Source organism: Pagrus major, chromosome 13 (assembly GCF_040436345.1).
Source record: "Pagrus major chromosome 13, Pma_NU_1.0".
NCBI classification, from domain to species: domain Eukaryota; kingdom Metazoa; phylum Chordata; class Actinopteri; order Spariformes; family Sparidae; genus Pagrus; species Pagrus major.
The window spans coordinates 2,510,412-2,533,521 of NC_133227.1; the positions used below are offsets into that span (position 1 = coordinate 2,510,412).

General features: G+C 41.2%; 1 protein-coding gene across 1 annotated transcript in view; it reads left to right on the forward strand.

Moving 5' to 3' along the window:
- Positions 1 to 16,031: 16,031 nt before the first annotated feature.
- The window catches only part of pcdh1a (protocadherin 1a), a 77,763-nt gene continuing 70,684 nt past the window's right edge, over positions 16,032 to 23,110 (forward strand). The window contains exons 1-2 of the mRNA XM_073479598.1: positions 16,032 to 16,826; positions 17,820 to 20,006. Of these exons, the coding sequence (XP_073335699.1) occupies positions 16,032 to 16,826; positions 17,820 to 20,006 (2,982 nt within the window). The remainder of the gene's footprint in view (positions 16,827 to 17,819; positions 20,007 to 23,110) is intronic.

Consider the following 23,110-nt stretch of genomic DNA (forward strand, 5'->3'; position numbering starts at 1 on the left):
ACCGGAGTCTTTCTCCTAACAACCCATACAACATTTTAGTGTTATATATGGAATAACAAATTGCACCACGTGGAATTTCTACACATCCCCTTTTTCAGTCTTATATTTGATTTGATGCCATAAAATCTTTAATATTTAAAGCATATGATTTATATATTACTCACTTCAGTCTAAAATGAAAGGTAAAAGGGTATTCACTTTAACCACAGGTGATGATATGTGCAAGTGGACTCAGAGACATCAAAGCTGTTTATATAATAAATGAAGTTACGGGCTTTATGCATAGAAAATATCAAGCAGGAGACCTGATGATCCCTCTGATTATTTTGTGTGCGAGCTGCCTCCTGTTCTGTTTTTCTCTCTTAGGTTGGACCAGGATGAGCAAATAAAAATCTGAAGCAACATGTCTAATCTGTTAACCCCTTGATAAACACTTAAACCTTTTTTTTTTCATTCATCCAGTCAACTTTATAGACTGCAGGTACTCACTCAGGCTACTCAGTGAAAATCTAGCCAAGTGGATGATACTTCACTGTACCTGTACTTAAGCTAAGAGCTCAAAGATTTCAGCTATTTTCCCACAAATACATCAACTAGGAGATCAAACATTTAACTGAATCGTTTTCCATTTTCTTAAGGGCGTGTGTGTAATCAGCGAAGTGGTTTGGCGCAATACACAGTAAAGAAAAAATAATAAAAGTTTGGAAAATGAGACAAAATGACTCAATCCACAATTAAATGAGTAAATCCTGGGTTCAGACTGCAAAACTAGATGAGTGCTACATTCTATTTGCTAATCCATTCAAATCTATAGAATTTATTTATGACTGTGTACATAATTTAATCTTTTTAAAACGCAAAGTGCTAAGTAGCTTAATTTGCCTCTCTCTCCCTTTTCTCATTTCCGCTTTCTTAAGACGGTGTTGGGTTAGAAGCTGTGCTGCGGAGCAACTGACTGCAGGAGTGTTTAAAGCCCACTGTTTCACTATCAGAACTGCCATTGTCGGTGCTATTGCATGCCTGGCTGTCTGGATCACATGGCTATAATCCCAACCCGGTGGCAAACATAAACAATGAACAAAAAGGAAGGAAATGCAAACTAGTGTATCTCCTTGCATGGTTAAGCACACTGCAACCCCCCCAACCCTTTAAGAGCAACGCCGACATCCCGCACTGCTGCATAGAACCAGGAATAAATGCACTGAATAAGATAAAGAGGCATTGAGTGTAAGACATAGAGACATGTTTACATGACAGTAACAGGATTACTTACCCCTACAGTGCAATACACTCATCGCGCTCACTAATGTGTTAGAATATTAATTTTGAGAATGTATTCGTAGGTAGCTTGTTTGAAGTCCAGTTTTGTGGAGATGAAAGACAAATTTCCAAAGCTCCGTGTTTTCCCAAATTCATTGCGTTTTCCACAAGAGGGAGGAGTGATGCAGATCCTCCCACCTCTTAATGCTCTCTGCTTGCTGGAGAGCCCACTCTGTTAATTAACCAAACCACATGGGGCCAAACATAAGTCCAAATGCTCTCTTGTTTTGATTTAAGTTCACTGTACACTCTCCCAATGAGTAGGAGCTAGATGTCAAGGCTATAGATAAAATAAAGGCATACATATATACCTGTAGGTGGGATCTCTTAAGGGGGATTGAGAGTCAGACCTCATGCAGAAAGAATATATGTGCCGGCATAAGTATAGTTTTAACCTACGACCATAACCATCATTGTCTTCCTACTCATGCTGGCTTTGTCACCTTACTGACTGTCTGACTTATTTTTTTTTTTTAACACCACTTCCTGTCTCCACCCCCACCTCCCCACCTGCCTCATGTATGACATTGTTTGGAAAAGACAAACAAGAGTGCAGGAGGTGAAGTGATAACTGAACTGGCAGCTGCTGGTTGAATTATTAGTGGGTAAATTGTTCGGCCTTTGTAACTGCCAATCACAAGCACACACGCGCGGAGCTAAATCATGACAGGAATGACAGTGAGTTATTCATGTGCTGCTGACAGCTATATAAACACACCTGTTTTAAATCTCCTCAGCTCCTGGTGCAATTAGGACATCAGTTGTCCATTAACACATTTCCGTCATGTCAAAACCTTCAGAGTTTGATGGTTTGTCCTTTTCCATTTCTTATTGACATGAATTTGAACTTATTACAACCTGTTTACAGCCGTGCAATATCAGGTGCCATATTTATGTGGCATTTATTGATACTGTTAACTGCTTTAAATTATCACATACTGCAATGTTAGTCAATATGATCTACACTGTCGTTATAGTGTAGTACTATGCACATATCTTACATTTCTATTTCTTGTAACAATTCTATTTCTAAATGTTAATATATATAGTTGTCACATATCTTATATCATAATATTTCTCTTTCTACTTCTACTTCTTATTGTCTTCTCTATTTATATATTATTATAATCTCTTTAAAATGTGATATTTCTATTCCAGAAAGGGGCAACTGATTGATTTTCCGGCTTCCTCTGGTCAATAAAGTTGCAAAGTTAATGTTACTTATGTTAGGAGATATGGTGGAGGGAGGCAGACATCAGCTGTGAGTGATAGAAAAACACACTCAGTAGCTTAAGAGCAGACATCTGGGCACGATTTTATGAAGTTAGTGGGAAGCAGAAACTGGACAAGACGCACAAATTGAGAATGCCATATACTGAGAGGCGTCAAGATGCATCGAGAATCACTGTCCATTCAGATTGTTCACCATTGACAGGTGAATCGTAATCGAATCGTGAGGCCAGTGAAAGTTTACACCTCATTTACAGAGCTAACTCTGCTTTACACCCATTCCAACTTCTGACTTAATCCTCCAAGTACAATTGAAAGTTGTGTAATAATTAATAACCCCAAAATACAATATTTTATATTGTAATATCATGAAAAAGTTTCTTTTAGACCATGCATGATTACATTATGAAGAAGTTATATTGATTGAGCACCAGAATGTAGAACTACGGCTACAAAGAGAGTTACCTTTTGATCAAACTTTTACTGCTATGAAGTCTAGGAATTGAAATTGAGAATGGTGAATGGATGAGAGAGACTGATGGCATCCCAACTAATTTCAACCTTTGCTTTTCTGCCATACCACCTACAGCCCTGTTAGATTGAACTGAAGTACATTTAATGGTGTCAAGTACTTTGACTGTTTAACTGATAAGGTTGTTATTTAAAGCTAATGGCTTAAATCTATTAATTTCAGTTATCTATTGCAACCAGTTATCCTTTACTTAGCTTACAGTTTCAACAGTTCATCAATAACATTTCGCTATTTTGTAACAGTTATGTTTAGCTATTTATTCCCACTGTTTATTCATTTCTTATTTCAACCATTTATCAATTATTTAAGCTAAGTGTATAGCTGTTTATCACCAACTATGTCACTGTTTACCCAATATTTAACTTACTTAAATATCTTTTTTCAACCAATTAGTCATTAAATACACCCAATTATTTCAAACACGTATGCTTTTGCTGCTGTAGCTGTGTAGATCTCTCTGCAACTCACCTGCTAGTGATCACACTCTCAATTACAGCATGCACTGTTCGGTTGTTTGGGTTGACTCAATATTTCAATAGTTTTTTCTACTGTCTTCCCACATAACCTCTGGTAACTGCAGCAGCACAGCATAGCCCAATATACTGCTCTACAATATAATGTCCCATATAAGTCTACCCACGCATTCCTCCTATCTTATGTTTTAAGATCTGAACATTTTTTTGCACATTACTAGTGTTTGTGGATACCATTATTTTGTCGTAGTACTAGACTACAGCTGCCATTTTAAGATACGCTTATTTAGCATTCTCTGAATAGATGCCATTACTGAATCAATGCCCACATTCAGGAATATTCCAAAATTATTCTTTTTAATTTGTATGGATTCACAAGTGAATGGAAACCTAATTTCAGCGGTGACAAATTTGCTTCATAAACTGCTGACTTGCCGGGGCTTTGTTCCAGGGCTGAACAGTTCTGGATTCATAAAGTTTCCTCTTCGCATCACTGCTCCTTCTATCCCTCCGTTGACCCATCTGTAACTGCTCCTGCTCCACAAGTGGATGTGCTACAAATCTGAATCCAACATATTCTGCCACTCAGTGTCCGCCCATGAAGAGAAGAAAACATATGTTAGATAAAGGGATGTTTTTCTCCCTCGCTGCGGATGAAATATCTCAGACTCTATTTTCAATGTTGTGACATTTAAAGAGTGAATCCATAAAAATAGCATATGGCAGAAAATTTCCACCTGTGGGCTTAAATGTGTTGCACTGCTGACCACACCCAGTGATGTCACAGTGGGTGTTTTCAATCAGCTGTCAAAGGCAAGACGCCCGCTGTGACATCACTAACACGGATGTATCTAGAGGTACAGCATCCTTTCACAGTCGGACTTGCAGAGAGCAGTGCAGAGTGCACATTCAGTGTGGATTTACTCTTCAAAGTGTACACAGACAACTTTTGCTGCACTTTTTTTCTTCAACCTGTATTCTCTTACCTCATTTCTCTCCCTCTAGATGTATCCCCGTGTGTGTGTGTGTGTGTGTGTGTGTGTGCGTGTAGCTTTGCGTCTGTCTGTTAGTGTCTTATTTTGTCTTTTCTCTGTATAAATGCCTCCTGTGGAAGTGTGTGTGTTGGCGGGGGAAGGAAAGGTGCTCCAGGTGTGGTATGTGATAAGAGAATAGATGTAAATATATACAGATCACATTCGCACGCTGTGTTGTTGTGTTGCTGCAATTGCAAACAAACCATGAGCTTAGAATTATAACATCCCGTCTGCCTATGGAGTATTCAAGTGAGCCGAGCTTCAAGGTTTCCAACATCAATAGACATAAATGGAGATAGGTCTGAAAAACACATTCTTCCTTTCTTTTTTTTTTCCGAGAAAAACTTGCCAGACATTTAATTGATGCTCGTTTAATGTGTTTATGCGGCTAAGTCGGATTTGGAAGAATCAGTCCCTCATCAAAGTGCCAGTGTGTAATATTCAGGGCACTGGCCACAGACAATGTGCTGGCCAGATACAGCATGGCGGGCAGACTCTTTTGGGGAATGTGGGAGAGTCTGAGGGCATTTTTTGCCTTTGCTCTGATGCACCGATTACCCTTGCCTTGTCCCGGTTTTACCTTTCTCATATTCAAATATGGCCACCAGGAAAAAAGGTGAGTGGGAATCAAACAGACCCGCACTCTTTATACTGACTTATAAAGGCATCAAATGAAGCCGCATTTCAGCCCACACGGTTATGACTGAAACAGACAATACCTCTGTTGAATTGTAGCCTTCATGAAATGCATGAATTTTAAATAAATGAATTGTGTGAATGAAGGTGACAGTGCTCCCAGTCAGTTTAAAAGTAATTATATCAAACCACTGCCCTGAATGCACATTTTTGATTTATGTGATTAACTAGCAAAAAAAACCCACAACTTAATTTCACAGCAAAATATCATCAACCATAAATTATGTTAACTAACAAGAAAAGGGGAAATTAAATTGTTTCATTTGTTGGTCACTCACTGCTTCAACGTTCACTGACTCTGTTATGTTTTTGTCTTTTATCGGTATATAAATGTCCTTTAACAATCCTTTCCTCTCTCTCTTCTTCTCAGAGACAACTTATGGGCCACCTGTGAAAATACTTAAACGTTATTAGTATGGCTGGTGAGGAGCAGCATGCAGTGGCAGTGCGTGGGCGGGAGCTCTAATATGATTGGCTGAGGGACACTGTAAGCCTGAGTGGCAGCCCTTAATGGGAGCCCTGGAGAGGTAACCCAACAGCTGTGTGTTTGCAGCTAATGAGAGATGGGGGAGGAGTAAAGGATCACAGACTGGAAACACTCTGATAAACTCTTGCTTGAGAATGGCTGGGGAAGATAGGAAATCAAGTTTCTCCAAGGGGACATTGCTCAAGGCTTTCCTTTGTGACAGAGCCCGTGTTTGACTCATTGCTCCTGGTCCATTGCTTGTACTTAAGCAGTTATGATCACCGGCATCAGTGTTTGGGAAGAAAGCAGGAGAATAACTGTGGCGTGGGATGGATTTCGCTCCCTGCTGAGCCATGCTGATTTACAGCCCTGAGCGAAAGCATTGTTTTTTTAATTACACTGCTGCAGTTTGAGCAGATGATGTCAGATTTAACTAGTTTAATTCAATATACACCGACAGCATAGCCTTTTTCTTTTTTCTTCTTCTTTATAATTGATAGCCACTGTCTTCTGGTGAGAAACCAACATCACAATGTGCAGAAAAGTCCAACATGATGCAAATGTTAACACTCCAGTTTCCTCATCTGATGGAGAAGACTGTGTCGCTTCCCCTCCTTATTAGAACCGCCTGAGGGTGGCGCCAAATGAATAAATTGTGGTCAACCTGCTTCCATTTTAGGCCATTCATTTTGCTACATGGAATGCATATCAACAAGTAAACTGTCACTTGGGGCTACCTGTTACATCAAATGTTAGACAATTAGTGCGATCAGTGGGTTTGACGCCAAGAGAGGCATGAGTCGTTTTTTTTGCAGCAAGAATAATATAAATACAACAAAGGAGCAGGGAATGCACAGTAACTGCGTGACACGCTTATTTAATAAGGTGCATCCCCCCCCTCCCTATTTCAGCTGACCCAGTTTGATGAGATCTTCTTAAACTGTAGGAATCACACAATTTCCTGGTCGGCAGCCCAGGCATAATGTGATGCTGAGTGTGAAGTTGCTGTGTGCTGCGGTGGATGGGAGCCCCACCTCCTCCCACGCTCTGATGAGTAGAGAGAGGAAAAAGGGAGAGAGGGGAGCAACTAACCTACCCACAGTATCTCACCACTTGCTCTCTGGAAACGCTTTCAGATGGGCTTCTCGTTTTCTCTCGCCGCTCCGTGTTCACGTTGCAAAAAATGACATTCACGTTGCCGTCGTTCAGACATCCAGTGCGTCTTCAGAGTGCGCTCTAGGCTACTTAATATCAGAGAGAGGGGGGGAAAGCGCTCGGGGAAACTTGGACCGAAGGGATGCGCCAGCGAGTGCATATCTTGGCAGGGATCAGTTATTGAGGATTGGAAATGGCACACTGTAGGCTATCCCCATGGAATGAGACTCCTCGCTCCGCAGCCCTGTCATAAAAAAATAATCCAACAGCTTCTAAACTTCTGATATCTTCACGGACAAGATATCCGTCATCTCCTCCACGAGAGTGCCGGACGACGGTGTTGTGGACGCTATCCTTGAATTTTGATGCGGAAAGTTGTAAATGCTGCGATTGGATTCCCGTGGCTGCTGAAGTTATTTTGACGCGAAGCCCTGTGACGGAGGTTTGAGGGTGAGACACCTGCCTCTGGGATCACCGGTGGACATATCAGCTGCGGACGGACCGGCTTGGACGCGCCAAGCGCTCATTTTGAGAAGTCTCCGGCTCAGGTACTGAAACGACTGCAGAATATAAACCCGAGAAAGTTGTCTTTTTTTTGCGATGCGTGTGAAGTTTTTTTTTCTTTTTCGGGAACATTTCTCCCCGAGTGCAGCCCTAATAGCGCAGGCCACGGTTCCAAATAGGCTGTTTATACAACAAGTTGTCCGCGGTGCACTTTATCACAGACGAGGCTTGACGGAGCGGCGGCTCGGTGCGTTACAGGTTGATCGGACGCAGCGGTTGGAGATCTGTCACCCCGCGACAACGATGCGCTGCGTGATTGATAAGAAGATGCATCGCAATTAAAAAAAAACAACAACATCCGAGTGGACCGGCGCTCAAGCCTGCGTTAGTAATGGTATTAAGTCATTAGGTGTGCATATCGTGGCACTTCACCTACAGCATGAGCGCATACGCTTCAATCGGATCCGTCCTAATTGCATCTATATTATGCATTATGATCCAGTGAATGAGAAAATGCGATCCATTTGGCATCATCCGCTCTCTCGCCTTTTATTTCATACTAGCTGCAAACATCGCACTAATTGCCTCTATTAGTGGATCTTTATTTGGAGCGGTTTACTCACGAGAGGCGATTTAAAAAAAAAAAATATTATTATTATTTCGCGAAGATTATTCTGACGTACACGGGCTGCCATGTTCGTAACTAATCGGCAGTTTTCCTATGGAGATATTCGCGCGTGTAATTGGAGAGGGAGGGGAGAAGAGGGTGGTGGAGGGGGGGTCTTTGATCAGCGCATCCGCACGGGTAATCCCCCCCACCCCGCACTCCGGAGAGTCTGGGGTGTTGTTTTCGTCACTCCACCGACCACCAGGCACATTTCTAATAGTCTGCTCCACATAGATGTCGGTCTAAGTTCCCCACACACACTGTGGGCTACGAGGCCCCGTCACAACAGTGCAGATCAAAACAGGCCTGCGACCGAGATCTAGCCCATATCTGTCTGACAAACTGTCCATAAGACACAAACCTGATGCATGTGATGATGGAAGCCAGCTGATTATGAAAGCAGCTGTGTGTGATGGGAGTTTGGCAAAAGATGAATGAAAGAATGTCTATCTATCTATCTATCTATCTATCTATCTATCTATCTATCTATCTATCTATCTATCTCTGGCTGTCTGTCTGTAGCCTACTTATTTCCTCTGGTCTATAATAACACACAGTGCATCATGCAGTGGAGCTGCTGAAAAAGGCTAACTCTTTGGTAAACATATCAAATCAAAGAAAGTGAGTTCTCTGACATGACTGCTTAACACTGAATTGAGCTCAAGAGTGCGAATCCTTCACGAAATAATACAAAAGCGGTAAAATGAGGAAATCTGACTGAGTTCTGGTTTTAGTCCGGGGAATGCAAAGTGTACAACCTGCCAGTGTGTTCATATCTCTCTTTAGACACTCTGGCCATGTCTGAATGTGGCCTCTTTGATCTCAGTGTATTCAATGGGCTTTTTTTTGTGTGGTAGGAGTGACCCTCCATCGGTGGTTTTGTGCCGAGCAGCCTACATGAATAGCTAAATCAAACACTCATGCCCTTAGCAAGTGTTTCCAACCAAAGGCCATTGCTTTCTCATTACCAGTGGCCAGGGTTTACAGTCAGTAGAAGTGTGCAGAGGAACATTTTGCAGTAAATTCTACTGGTGGATCAGCTGTGCGGGGACCTAAGCTGTGATGCTACCCATCATAAATCATGCTGGTGGGAGGCTAATGGATTTTACCTGTTATACTAGCTAAAGGCGCAGAGTCAGCCAATATATCAAATCACATCAGTTGAGAAAATCATTAAATCATTTGTTATCTTTCCACACTCTAGTGAAGCAGCAATACGCACCTTACAGGAGGAATTCATGAGCTTGATTTGTTCCCAGTAACAGATGAACATTCGGGTTTCTGCAGAGGAAGGCTGGTGGTGGTGCTGGATCATAATCTACTCTGCAGTTACTGCAAAGCAATCAATTAGCACATAATAAGTTTCACTCCTGTACTCTAGTGTGCTTTTTCTCCGGACGCAACGTAACCCTTTGACATATTAGTAATTCACAATTTTGCCTCGGTTGATTCCACGCTTGAGTCATTTCTGCTGGACCTGTGGAGCAGCCAACTTAAAGAGCAAGTGTCACCCAGTCAGTCACTGAGTTGACTCAGCCGGTAGATAGTCTGTCTCTATGGTAACCAGGACAGGCTTACATGCTCCGCAACACAATTATATTCTTCGTCTACATACCTTTACTTTGAATGCATTATGGAAGCAGTTGCATGTATGTAGGCACACACTTAACTTCTTGAACTTTTCCTACTTCAAGCCAAATAGCATCTTAAGAAAAATAAATAAAATTACATTTAAAAACAATCATATAATATAATTTAATATAATATAGTTGCAAATAATTTTCCTTTGCAAACAAATGGTGAAATATCCATGTTACAGTTAGGAAATACATGATGATGTTGATAGATTGCTGATGTAATGCCCCTTTCTAATATTTTTCAGATGTATCCACCTCACAGAATTTCGTCCTTTTACTTCTTTATTTTCCACCCTATAGTTTCTCTAATAATCATTAAAGGTGCACTATGTAGTTTTGGGGAAGACATTTTATTACAAAGAGAAAGGTCTTCACGTTTGACTAATTTCTGTTCTATGTCTAAACAAACTAAATAACAAACTCTCTTCGTTTTCATGACTCAATAAACTGAATAAACACACTGACCTTAAAGGACAACACAATTTCATACTGTTTTACTTTGTTCATATTTGGCGGACCCTGCCACTTTTCTAGCTTCAAACAGTGTCATGGGGACCTTATTTTCCTCTGAGAACAGCTTGTTTATTCAGTTATGAAAAAAGAAAATATTTCTGAGTTGGTATTATTAACTCATTAATACCGTAAATATGAACATTTTGAGATCAAATTTTTTCTCCCTTTAACATGAGTTATTGATAGAATATCAAAACAGGATCTGCTGGTCCAGTGCGACTAATGCCTATGGCATTTCTTTAATAACCACATAGCTACGAAGATTTGATTAACATGGAAGTATTGTGCAATTTTCTCAAAAAACGAAAATCATGACACTTACATTGGAATGCACCAGTTAACCTTATGTTTTTCTCTCCTCCCACCTATGAAATGTCAAGATTCCCTAAGACATTTTGACAACTGCCTGGGGTGCAGACGGATTTTGGCAGAACATGTGTGGAACAGTTTTAGGATGATGGTTTCTAAAACAGACAGAGTGAACAGGCTCCTACCATAGGGGCCAAGGTGATACAGACCACTGACCAACATGCAGACATGTTTATAAACTGAGATGGTTCCACTTTCTCAGAGGTCATTGTTATGACTAGGTTAAGCCCTAGCCTCATTTTGGCAGAAAACAGAATCCCTCTCGAGAATGAGACCGACTGTGCACGGTTTGCCAAAGGTAGGGTCAGTGATAGTAGACATGCGATACTTGAAATGTTCACTTGGAACAGGGAGTGCAGCTGGGTGGTGCACTGTGTGAGGGCTACAGGTGAGGCTCAATCAGACCTTGCAGTTTGACTGATGTTTAGCTGCCAGTGAAGTCTTTCACCTTCTCCTCTGTGAGGAGAAGAGCAGCAGCGCCGGCACTGGGCACTGAGCCTTCAGGGAGGAGTGGAGGGATAGAGGATTGTAGGCAGGTTGCTGGGAGGAATTTAGGAGTTCGCTGTCACACAAAATGGCATTTGAGGAAATGGGTAGATCCATGAGGTAAGGGAGAGATCAGAAGGAAGGTAAATGGAGCCACAAAGTGAAGAGATTTCCCCTTACGTCTGCTCCACTGGTGGAATTCAAGTCTCATTCTTTTCCTTTTGAAGTTGCTGCAACTGTTCCAATATTCCGCTTTATCTTCGCTTGTCCTCTTTTGCGTATTTTATATTTTGTAATGAAACGAATCCACTTTTCTTTAATTATTGAGAGGCTATATGGTTGTATAAGCAAAACATTTATCCCTGCACTCTTTTGATTTATATTTCTGTATATTTAGTGAAGAAAAAATACAGACATTTTCCAGAACTGACATTTGACAGATTCACACTATCATTTGATGAATGTGGAAGCATATTATACAAATATTTATGTAATTCTTTTTGCCTTCTTAACTGCAGCGCCAGGTCGTAACATTTCCTTTTTACCCTTAGGTAAAACAGTCATGTTGATCAACCACAACACTATGTTTCAGCAAAATTTCAATATAAGTGACAACAGACTCCCAGGTGACACAGTGGGCAGAAGTGAGAACCACTTTCCCTCCTCTCCTCGCGACACTCTTATCTATAGAGGTCACTGGCAGGTGAAGGGGTATGCTTGGGTGAACTTCTCCTGCAGCTTGTGAGTGTGTGGAGTGATGGCCATGCTGAGCATGAGTCATGAAACACTGACTCTCTAGTCCCTTCTTGTACTTAGACTTGGCACCCCTGATGGTCTTAATAAGCTGGGTTTTGGCCAGGCAGTGTTGCCACGTAGCAAGCCTACTCTGTGATGTTCCTCAGGGTCTTAAACTCCATCGCTGAGTGGTTTTGCCTCAACTGTATTCTTTGTTGCAGAGTCAAACATCTTAACAAGAGATACGGCAAATAGCAGACCCATCAGGCGATTTGAGAGTGGCTTTGAAGGTCCACCTCCATACTGTGGTACAGGCTGCCTCCAGTTTTTCTCTATGTAGGAACCATCTGGACCATTGCAGGATCACAGCATGAGGCTTTGTGCTGAATGCTGCTTCACTGGTAGAGTTAAAGTTCTCTCTTCAGTCAGACGGCGGATGCCTTGATTGTGTTTGGAAAGATATTTCTCCAGAATATTTGTTGCTCAGAAGGCACCTCCATAAGTGTCTGGCTCAATGTGTTTGTCTTTTTGTGCAGGATGCTTTTTGCAGCATACAGCGCTTAAGGGAATTACGGTATGAGCCCTTTAGGTCTTGCAGAGCCCTAATAGCTCTGCGTAAAGGCAGTAAAGTGTGTATTGCACTCATACAACTTGTAGTACAGTAGAGGTCACCCAAGCATTAGCCAGGTCTAAACTGTGCTTTGGTGTAGCATGTAGCTCTGCGATTTTGTAGTTGTAATGTGTAGTCAGTGCACGAATGAAATAGTCTCTGCAGTGATAACCACCACTGTGCTGCCACAGTTGTGCGGTGTTTACAAGGTGAGTTTTAACAGCCAAAAAGATCTCACCTTCTCAGCCTCACATTTTTTGAAGATTTTAGTTTTGCCATGTCCAAACCAGCTTAATATCTGCCCCACTTTTTGGCATTCTTATTGCAGAATTTTAGAGTGGTAAGCCACGTTTGTGATACGACACATTTGAGCACACTGAAAAGAACTAACTTCTTGTTCCTCCCCTTTGATTTTATGCTGAGTTATGTATCGCGATCTGCCTGAATCAGCTTGTAGTCTTGTGGGTCTACCACACCATCTGGGATGGCAGATGATAACCAAGTTTTTCAGAGCAAAAAGTGCTGAGATGCAGGAAATGTCACTCCCAGTTGTGTTCAGCAGTTCTAATTTATCTATTTTGCTGCTCAGGTAGTGAACTTTGGTGAGACATGCTGTAGTCCAGTAGTGAAAAAAACCTCAGCGCAAGTTCCCCTTCGCCACTACCTCACCGTGCATGAGGGATAAAAAAGTCAATGCTGTCAAGCTTTTGATAAAATATTTGTGAGACAGCTGAGAAATGTGAGATAAAAATCCAAAAGGCATAGTGTCAATAATATTCAGCCTATCAGAGATTCTCAGTGAGTGATGGCAAGCGCACATTTCACAAACAACATGAATTTTAATGTAAACGTAAACAAAGGGGGGAAAAAAGCACCAAATCGCTGTGGCCGCCAGGCACGGTGCCATCTGGAAGACAGGCATGAGGCCAACTGGAAGACATTAAGTCATGAGTGTCATCAACCATAACAATCATGTCACTATCAAAGCACGCCTATTCATTCTGGAAGTGGCTGTAATGGCAGAGGGATGGGAACAGCTAAACAAATCATTTTGGATTAAATTTTTTAAATGACCATTTTGTACAAATGATTTTTGCAAACTTGAATTCAACAGTGAATGTTTTTTTTTGTTTTTCTTTTTAAAAAGAGAAGATGAAGAGATGATGCAAGTGTCAAAAAGGCTTATTTTTAATTAAATTAAAATCCATTTATTTGTGCCTGAAGGGGAATTGCAGAGGCACGTATGGTGGTACAAATCACGAGTAAGACGCTACAGAAAAAAAAAAAAAAATTACAAAAAAATGTAAAAATAGAAACACACATAACAAACAGTGCAGCATTGCTGATTCAAAGTTTAATCAAATTTACTCCAATACGACCATAATATTCTGGACTTGTGTGTCATATAAGGAGACATTTTGTAAGAGAATGATCACATTATTTAATTAACAATGCATAAAAAATCTCAAATTCCATATTGACCATATTTTTTTTTTTACAAGCTTTTAAGAAGCAAAGGCAGCAACACTGTATGAAACATTTTCAGTTTAATTTCAGTTGTAACAATGAGAAATGTGTTTGGAGTGTATCCGCTGATTATGTTTTTACTCCAGCCTGCCTTTTTTTCGCTGCGCACATGAACACACAAAGCACACTCACCGTTCACGCCACATTGACTAGAGGCTCGCCCTGCAATGTAAAAAGGGACACATCGATAACTGAGCAATTAGTGCATCAATAACCTGCACTTCCAATTTTAATGTATTCAAAAGGAATTGGATTTCTCATTGGATTTCTGTATATTTGTGTTTTGCTGTCTAGCTTAATACACATTTGCTTTGCTCCTCTGTGGAACACTTTCTTTTGAGGGGGTGCAGAATGTACCGATTTGAACTCAGATTAACACTGTGTGCTCATATTCATGTATATTTCTGGCTGTTCTCACAACCACACAAGCCAAGAAATCACTGATCCCTAATCTCAGGGTAACGGTCGATACAAGATCCAGCACCTGTACTCCTTTTGTTTTTTTCCCCTTAGTTGTTAAATTCTTCTATATGTAACATAATGCTTCAATTACACATCACTTTTGAACTAAAAACGGCGATGTTTAGTTTGTAACGTTCTTTAAAGGCTTGAAGGATGCCATGATTCATGAAAGTTTAAAAAAATTGTTCCAACTTTGTCAAGAAGTGACTAATACAAACAGTGTTTAATCTAGTCTGGGAAAATTCCTATCTATTTAATAAGGTCAGGATCATAGCCAATTCAAATCAGTATTTTGGATTAGTGAATCAGTAACACAAACATACTGCAGTAGACGGTACAAAACAGGCTGCACTGAATGCACACACACAAATCAGCACTTCACGATTGGTGAGTAGACGTCACATGAAATTTGGTAAAATGTTGCCACTACTAAGTTTTCCAGAACACTGGACCTTGATACTTAACCTCAATGTCTGCTCCCATTTCAATTACCAACGCACACACACGCACAGTCTCACACTTTCACACAAGAAACAATTATAGTCTAAAATCACTGTAGCATGAAAAAAGCCAGAATTCTTTAGCTAGAGGAAATACAGATCAAAGAAGACACTAAAATAATGGGACGTAATTACAAAGTTGAAAGGTTCAAAATCAAACATAATGATTACAGTGTTTGAGTTGGCCAGTAGCAATGGAGCATGGATGGAATTTTCTGCATTGTGCATTGTTGCAAGCTGCATGTGACGATAACGGCCAAGTTGCATAATCTGCATGGGAAGAAATGGCCTCATCGCCTCCGTGCCCTTTAGAATGAAAGCCCTTGTCGTGGCTTGTTTGTAGAGGCCTCTCTGGCAACATCAAACAGTTCAAATTTGTCGATAGACAATATCATGGCAGGTTCGCAAGGATTTATTTTTAGGGGGATGTTTGATACCGTAGGTTACTTCTGAGCTACATTGCTTCACCACTCAATGTCTATTAGTGTAATACTAAAATAATGAGTCTCTTAGGCTGCGTTGAATCGGATTTGGTATTACATTTTTATTTGATTATACAGCTGAAACAATCCACACTGGCCCTCATGTTTGTTTTGCTTGTAAGCTCACAAGATATAATTTCTTCTTCCTACATTCATTTCTGCATGACATTTGTAAAGCTGAGACATTCAGTGAAGCTATTGAAGCCCTAGGACAGAAAAGAAACCATGTTGGGATAGAGTTATGGTTGCATTTTTTTAAAAATGCATAATTTCCCTTTGTTGTTGTTTTTTCTCTAATTGTGATATTGTGCTTCTAGGCCTGCTGTAGCTTTTGGCACAAGTTATTGACAAAAATAATTCATTTTACAGCGGTAGAGTTATAATAGAACAATACAATGAAGACAGTCTTTCTTCCTGCTGACTAAATGTATCACTCTCATCTTAAAGACTTGTTGATGTGAGTTCTGTTATTTTCCTTTATAATTAGTGTTCAGTAATTATTGCCTATGGAACCTGGTACAGCTGCTAGGCATTTTATCGCTGAATCTTTAAACATGATTTCCAAACGGAAACAACATTCTAACACAAGTATTCTTTTCACTCTAATTTCCAGGCAGATCTTCTGATGACCTAATGGAACTGAATTTACGAGTAGTGCTGTTTTGGGTCCTGGTGCTGCACTGGGGTTCTGCTGAAGGCAGCATCCTGTACCGGGTCCAGGAGGAGCAGCCTCCCAACACTCTTATTGGTAGCCTGGCAGCAGACCAGGGCCTGCCAGACTCGGGTCATCTCTACAAGCTGGAGGTGGGTGCTCCTTACCTTCGTGTCGATGGAAAAACGGGAGACATTTTCACCACAGAGATTCCCATAGACAGAGAGACCCTGAGAGACTGCCGAACCCTGACTAAGGGTAAGCCCTGTTTCCTGGAATTTGAAGTATCAGTGACAGATCTGATACAAAACCAGAGCCCACGACTCATTGAAGGACGCATTGAGGTACAGGACATCAATGACAACACTCCACAGTTTCCCTCTTCTGTGCTCACCATCTCTGTCCCTGAGAACACCATCATGGGGGCGCTATTCTCCATACCTCTAGCTACAGACAGGGACTCAGACAGGAATGGGGTTGCGGATTATGCTCTGACTGCAGGGCCAGACGCCGCAACCCTATTTGGTTTACAGGTGGCTGATGACAGGGGGGGTAAGCTCCCACAGCTTATTGTCCTGGGCAACCTAGATCGCGAGTTAAAGGATTCCTATGACCTCACCATCAAGGCTGTGGATGGAGGCAACCCTCAGCGCTACAGTAGTGCTTTGCTGAGGGTGGTTGTCACCGATGCCAACGACAACGCTCCCAAGTTTGAAAAGTCCACGTATGAAGCGGAAGTGTCGGAAAACAGTCCAGTGGGGCACTCTGTGTTGCAGGTAAGATTCTAGTGCAAAGAGACTTGCTTTTAAACAATTTTGTTTTATTTTTTTTATTTTGAATCAAATTGCAGTCTAAGACAAGTTAAATTGCAACCATATTTGTTTGTGCTGCTTGATGGGCTGTTTTGAATTCTATATTCAGCACCAAATAAACCACAATGCTCAGCCAATTTATCAAGATGTTTTTGAAAATTAGTCTGTGCCTCATGTTTGTGCAGAGTTTATTCCTCAGATCAGTCTTCATGCGTAACTCCAAATCAAAGATAGATATTTTTTTATTAGGGTTTTGTGCTTTAAAATATTTACAAATGGCTTGACAACTCTGAATGTTCAGAACTTAGCCTCCAGTTTAAAGCTCTTGGAAAAACCAAGGCCAAATTTATTTCCCTGTCACTTCACATATTTTCATCATATTCATCTTTTTAAAATTAGTTTTACACAAGTTGTTCCACTAATATTACTCTAATGTGCGTTTTTAAGTAATATTAAAAGTATTAGAGCATTTGCATGTTGTGCTTGTACAGGTAATTAAGCTGCTTATTGCTTTTGTTGTGCTATTGTGCTTGCAGAAATGGAGTTAGAGATACACACTGTCTGAGTGTAGGAGTGAGACGCTCTGTGTAGGATTTTCTCTACATACTGCTGTGAAATTGCACTGACTGTCATGAAAGAAATAGCAGCCCTAATATTTTGCCATATGTTTTCATGTGAACTTTTTCTCCATTTTCTGGAATAAAAGAAAGGGAGGAAAAAGGGAAACATTGCCCTTGACATAAATATCAAGAGCAAAAGGGGAAATGCAGCAATGGAATACTCCCAATTAAAGCTTCACTTGCTGAGCTTTGAAGTGATCAGACATCTGTTGATTCATTTATTCATTCATTGACCGATGATTAGTAGAGAAAATCCTACACAGGCTTCTTTTAATTCTAACACCAAATCGTTTGGACATAAATCTTGCCTTTAACCACAGAATTCTTTTTATTGTAGGTCAAAGCAAATGACTCTGACATGGGCCCTAATGGAGAAATTGAGTACACCCTTCACCAAGCAGTAGACCCAGTGCCGAAACTCTTACGAATCGATCGGTCCACTGGCATTATCTATGTGAAAGGACCACTGGACAGAGAGGAAATCAGCAGCTTGTCTTTCTATGTGGTGGCAAGGGATAAGGGTCCTCAACCTAAAAGCTCTAAGACGTTTGTAACCATTGAGGTGACTGATCAAAATGACAATGCTCCAGCTGTCGAGATCCGGGGGATAGGCCTTGTGACACACAGTGAAGGAGTGGCTAACATTTCAGAGGACATGCCTGTGGGAACAGCTGTTGCTTTGGTGCAAGTCTCTGACAAGGATGAGGGAGAGAATGCCGTGGTCACTTGTGTGGTCGCAGGGGATGTGCCCTTCCAACTCCGCCCTGCCAGCGACTCATCCAGCGACAACAAGAGGAAGTATTTCCTACAGACCACCACTCCTCTTGACTACGAAAGGGTTAGGGATTACAGGGTAGAGATCGTGGCTGTCGATTCAGGCAATCCAGCGCTCTCTAGTACAAACTCTTTGAAGGTGCAGGTGACTGATGTGAACGATAACTCCCCAATATTCTCCCCAACCTTGTTTGAAGTAGATTTTGCCGAAGAAAACCAACCAGGAGAGAAGGTTTTGGATGTTACGGCTTCGGATGCTGACACTGGCACTAATGCGGAACTCCTCTATAATATTGTGGCTGACTCATCCATCAAAGGTCTGTTTGAGATTGACCCAAATACAGGCGAAGTCAGAGCCCGGAGTCCACTTGATCGTGAGCATAAAGAGCGCTATGAGTTCCGGGTCACCGCAGCAGATAAAGGGTCACCTGTTCATAAAGGAACAGCAACTGTAGTGATAAAAGTCCTGGACCGCAATGACAATGACCCCAAGTTCATGCTTAGTGGCTACAGCTTTTCAGTTTTAGAAAATATGCCCCCCCTAAGTCCAGTTGGCATGGTGACAGTCCTGGATGTGGACAACGGTGAGAATGCCCATGTTCAACTCTCTGTCGAGCCAGACGGAGGGAAGTTTGTTGTTCAAAATGGAACAGGCACCATTCTTTCAAGCATCTCGTTTGACAGGGAGAAAGAGAGCAGCTATACTTTCCGTCTAAAAGCAGTGGATGGAGGAGAGCCGCCCAGGTCTTCATATGTGGGTGTTACCATCAATGTACTGGATGAAAATGACAATGACCCCGTTATCACCAAGCCCTCCAATTCCTCCTTCAAGCGCCTGTCACCTCTAGCTTCTCCAGATAGCCATGTTGAGGTAGTAGAAGCTGAAGACCTGGATAGTGGGCCAAATGCAGAGCTGGTCTTCAGTATTGCTGGTGGAAACCCTTACCAGTTATTTCGCATCTCCCCCTCCAGTGGGGAGATCACTCTAGCAAAAGAGATGACCCGAAAACACGGCGGACTACATCGCCTAGTGGTGCGAGTGAGTGACAGGGGGAAGCCTGCACGTCATGCCACTGCCCTGGTCCACATCTATGTCAATGAAACCATTTCAAATGTCAGCTTAGTGGAGGCTCTAGTTGGACACAGTCTTTACACTCCACTGGACAGGGACATTGCTGGTGATCCTGACAATGGTTTTGCTGCACAGCGTAGTAATATTTTGTTTGGAAGCCTTGCCGGTGTGGCAGGTGTTGTAATGTTGATCCTGGTGGTGGTATTTATTCGACACCGCATCCAAAGAGAAACTAAGAGTGGGTATCAGGCTGGCAAGAAGGAAACAAAGGACTTGTATGCACCAAAACAGGCACCAAAGAATGCCAAAGGCAAACGAGGAAGAAAAGGGAAACCCCAGAAGTCCCCGAAACCACTCGGGGAAGAGGAGGAGGTCAGCCTTCAAAAGAGTCTCAAGTTCAACCTTGATGGAGTCAATGATAGCCCCAGGATACATCTGCCCTTAACATATTCTCCAGGAAGCCCTGATATAGGCAGGCACTACCGCTCCAACTCCCCCTTACCCTCCATCCAGCTGCAGGCCCAATCCCCCTCAGCCTCACAGAAGCATCAGGCCGTCCAGGACCTCCCTGCTGCCAACACCTTTGTAGGAACAGGAGGAGACGACAACTCCACCGGCTCAGACCAGTACTCAGATTACAGCTACAAGACCAGCCAACCGAAGTACAACAACAAACAGGTAAAGTGATGCCTTCCAGATGTAACTACTGTCTCAACGGTCTGTTAGAGGAGTGGATAGTTCGTGTGTCGCTTTGTTTGGGGGTATTGAAGAGGGATAATTAAATTCAATTTCAGAATAATATGCTCATAATTTTATTCTTATTATGAGCAACCCTCATGTAGGATTATTACTGTCAGTGGCAGTAATATGCCATGAATTACTTACAAGACAATAACATGATAAGACATTTGAATAATTTGAATGGCTTTTGTTATCGTTGCGCCATCAGTCCAATTTGTAAAAATGTAAAATGATACTTCAAAATGTATGGCAGATTTGTTACTATCACTTCTTTCTTAGTCATGATTGATTTAATTATCTGCAAAACTGTGCATAATGTGAGAGATAACAGATTAAGGAGAGGCACAATGTTTATTCCCATTGGAAAGGCATTTAACTTGCATAAATTCTAGCTGTCACTAAAAAATTTCTATGGTCATAGAGACTAAATTAATATGCTTTGTGAAAAATGAAATAATGATATTTACAGTTATTGGACACCAATTATAGAAACAATACAGTATTAATTATCTCTCTATGAACTGAAATGACATACTGTCTCACCGTTTGTTTTGCTCTCATGTAACTGTTCTGAAGGGTGAATTTGGATATAGAAAAGAAAGTCGGAGCAAAAATTATTAACTCCATGTAGGTGCTTAAGTGTTGCACTACAAGAAAATTTAGATGACTCTTCATGTTAAGTTTTCTTTTCATCAGGTTGGCAGTAGAGTTGAACTGGGAAGGTCCATTTCTCAGTGACTTACTTCTGCTCTTCTGCCTGACCTCTAGTGCTCTGATCTCTGCAGGTCACTTGCTCTTATCTCCCTGCTCCTTATGCTCTTATCTCCTCTTATCGGTACAACATTTGGCAAGACTCGAATCGCCATGGAAACAGAAATATTAATAGACTCAGAGGGGATTACGAACGGCAAAATTGTAGAGTCTAGGGATAGAAAGCTAGTGTGTCTCTAGGTTTCTGTGTCATCTGCAAGTATATGAATGTGCGTGTTGGACTTTTCAGATGCGTATTTGTGTATGTGTGTGTGTTCAGGGTGATACGGAAGACCATTATGCTTAAATAGTACAACCTTTTATTGTGTGGTAAAATGTCTGTATGTTGTGATCCCACCAGTTATCAAGACAGCTGTACTGTGTATGGACTTTTGAAATGCATCTCACATTTCTCAACAACCACTTTACTGAACTTTTCTTCTACGTGAGGAAAAATCCCCTGGTGTCTGTAGGTGGTAGAAACAGTATCACATAACTTCAAAGAGCCCTCAAATCCAAAGACTGCCTACTACAGGGGCATTCCCGCTCAGACAAATGTAGTTCATCCATCATCTGCAAGTGAACATGTCCGTGTCTGAGTTTATTGAGTGATAACTGATTTATTTGCAAATCTCACAGATAATAGCTCTAACAAAACAATATTACTGCTGCGACAGAGGAATTAAAAGATGGTCATCATTTTTTATTCAAAAATATTTGGCTCTGACCTATGCAATTTATTTTTCATACAAGACGAGTTGACATCGGCTTTTCAGACGCTTCCATATATCAAATCACAGTGTCATACGTACAGAACGGTTTGACATCCTCCTAGGCTTTGCAGATAAAGTTTGCTGCATGAAAATTAGCAAAAACAGAATTGGAAAATATGCCACTGAGTTCTGAACATGTGTAGGTGACACATTTTCTGTGGAGATATCTTCAGAGCCAGTATCACAGTTGGCTGGTTGGTAGTTTCAGCAGATGCTTGCTGACAGCTTAGGTGATCACAAGCCTTTGTGGGTGGAGTCAGTTTAGAGAACAGTCACCACTGTCTCCGTGATGGACAACATAAGGGACCAAAATGACTGCGAGCCACGGGGTGTGTCTGGGTATTTGTGTGTAGTGCCAATCTCTGTGTTTGTGTGCAGATTTGGAGCTTAGTAAAAGAGTGTTAATTGTAACTGCGGCACAGATGCAAGCTCTCAGCGCTTGACAGTGTTTGTGGTTTCTCAATATGATAACATAAATGCGTATGAGACATGACTCAAGTGATTGACAGGCTGTGCAAAAACACAGACAGATGTTGAAGCTCATGTGACATACCTCAGCAGATGTTGTCTCATGTATGGCATCCCCTCTCACATCAGGAAGAACAGATTGACCGAAATATATAATTAAAGTAACTGCCAAGTGATGTGACAGATGTAGAGTGGTGCCCTTGCTTTAATTAACTGTGCTACACTCGACAATACCTTTTCATTGGGAACTTGGTCAGGTGTCTGGGTTTGTACTAAACTTCTTGATATTTTGTCTGACAGCTTGTGTGTGAACAGATTATGAGCACACAGAACGTAACATGCATTTTTAGCACTTCTTTTTTTTTTTAAGGCATTTGAAGGATTTTACCACAAAGCTAAGCTCCGTAACTATCTGCAGCATTATCGTTCTTTTTCTCCAACTCTCTCAGGCTTTAATTAAAGGCATTTTTACTTATGAGCACCAGTCTATTGTTTGGGGAAATCAGAGTCAGTGTTTAACAAACTAAATGAGTCTGATCTGGAAACTATAAAAAAATATTTGTACGTGTGGGTCTTTTACTTATGTTGTTGTGAGGATTAGTTTTGAGTTTTAGACATTAACAGTGAGTTTAAAAAATATTTTTGCCAACAAGAACTTGCTTTTTGGGTTCGGGTTGGAATGAGATTAGGATAAGGGTTAGGGCATGTAGTCATCCAGGGCTCAGGTTAAGATAAGAGACTGTAGAATGCGTTGTGTCACGAGGGTCCACACAGTCCACATACATGACCCTATACATGCTCGTAAGCTATAGATTTGATAGGCAGTGGTAGACTGTATAAAGATATTATTCACCACAAATGTATATAATTTATTGTGTTGGTGTCACTGCCCTCATATCTATTTAAATATGCGACTATGTAGCCTTCTTTGCTGCAGCTTTTTAATTCTAGAAAATGAATATTGCACATATTAATTGATTTTTACATTAAAATATAATTAATTTATCCACCATAGAATATATACATTTTATAGGAACGTCTACATCTATA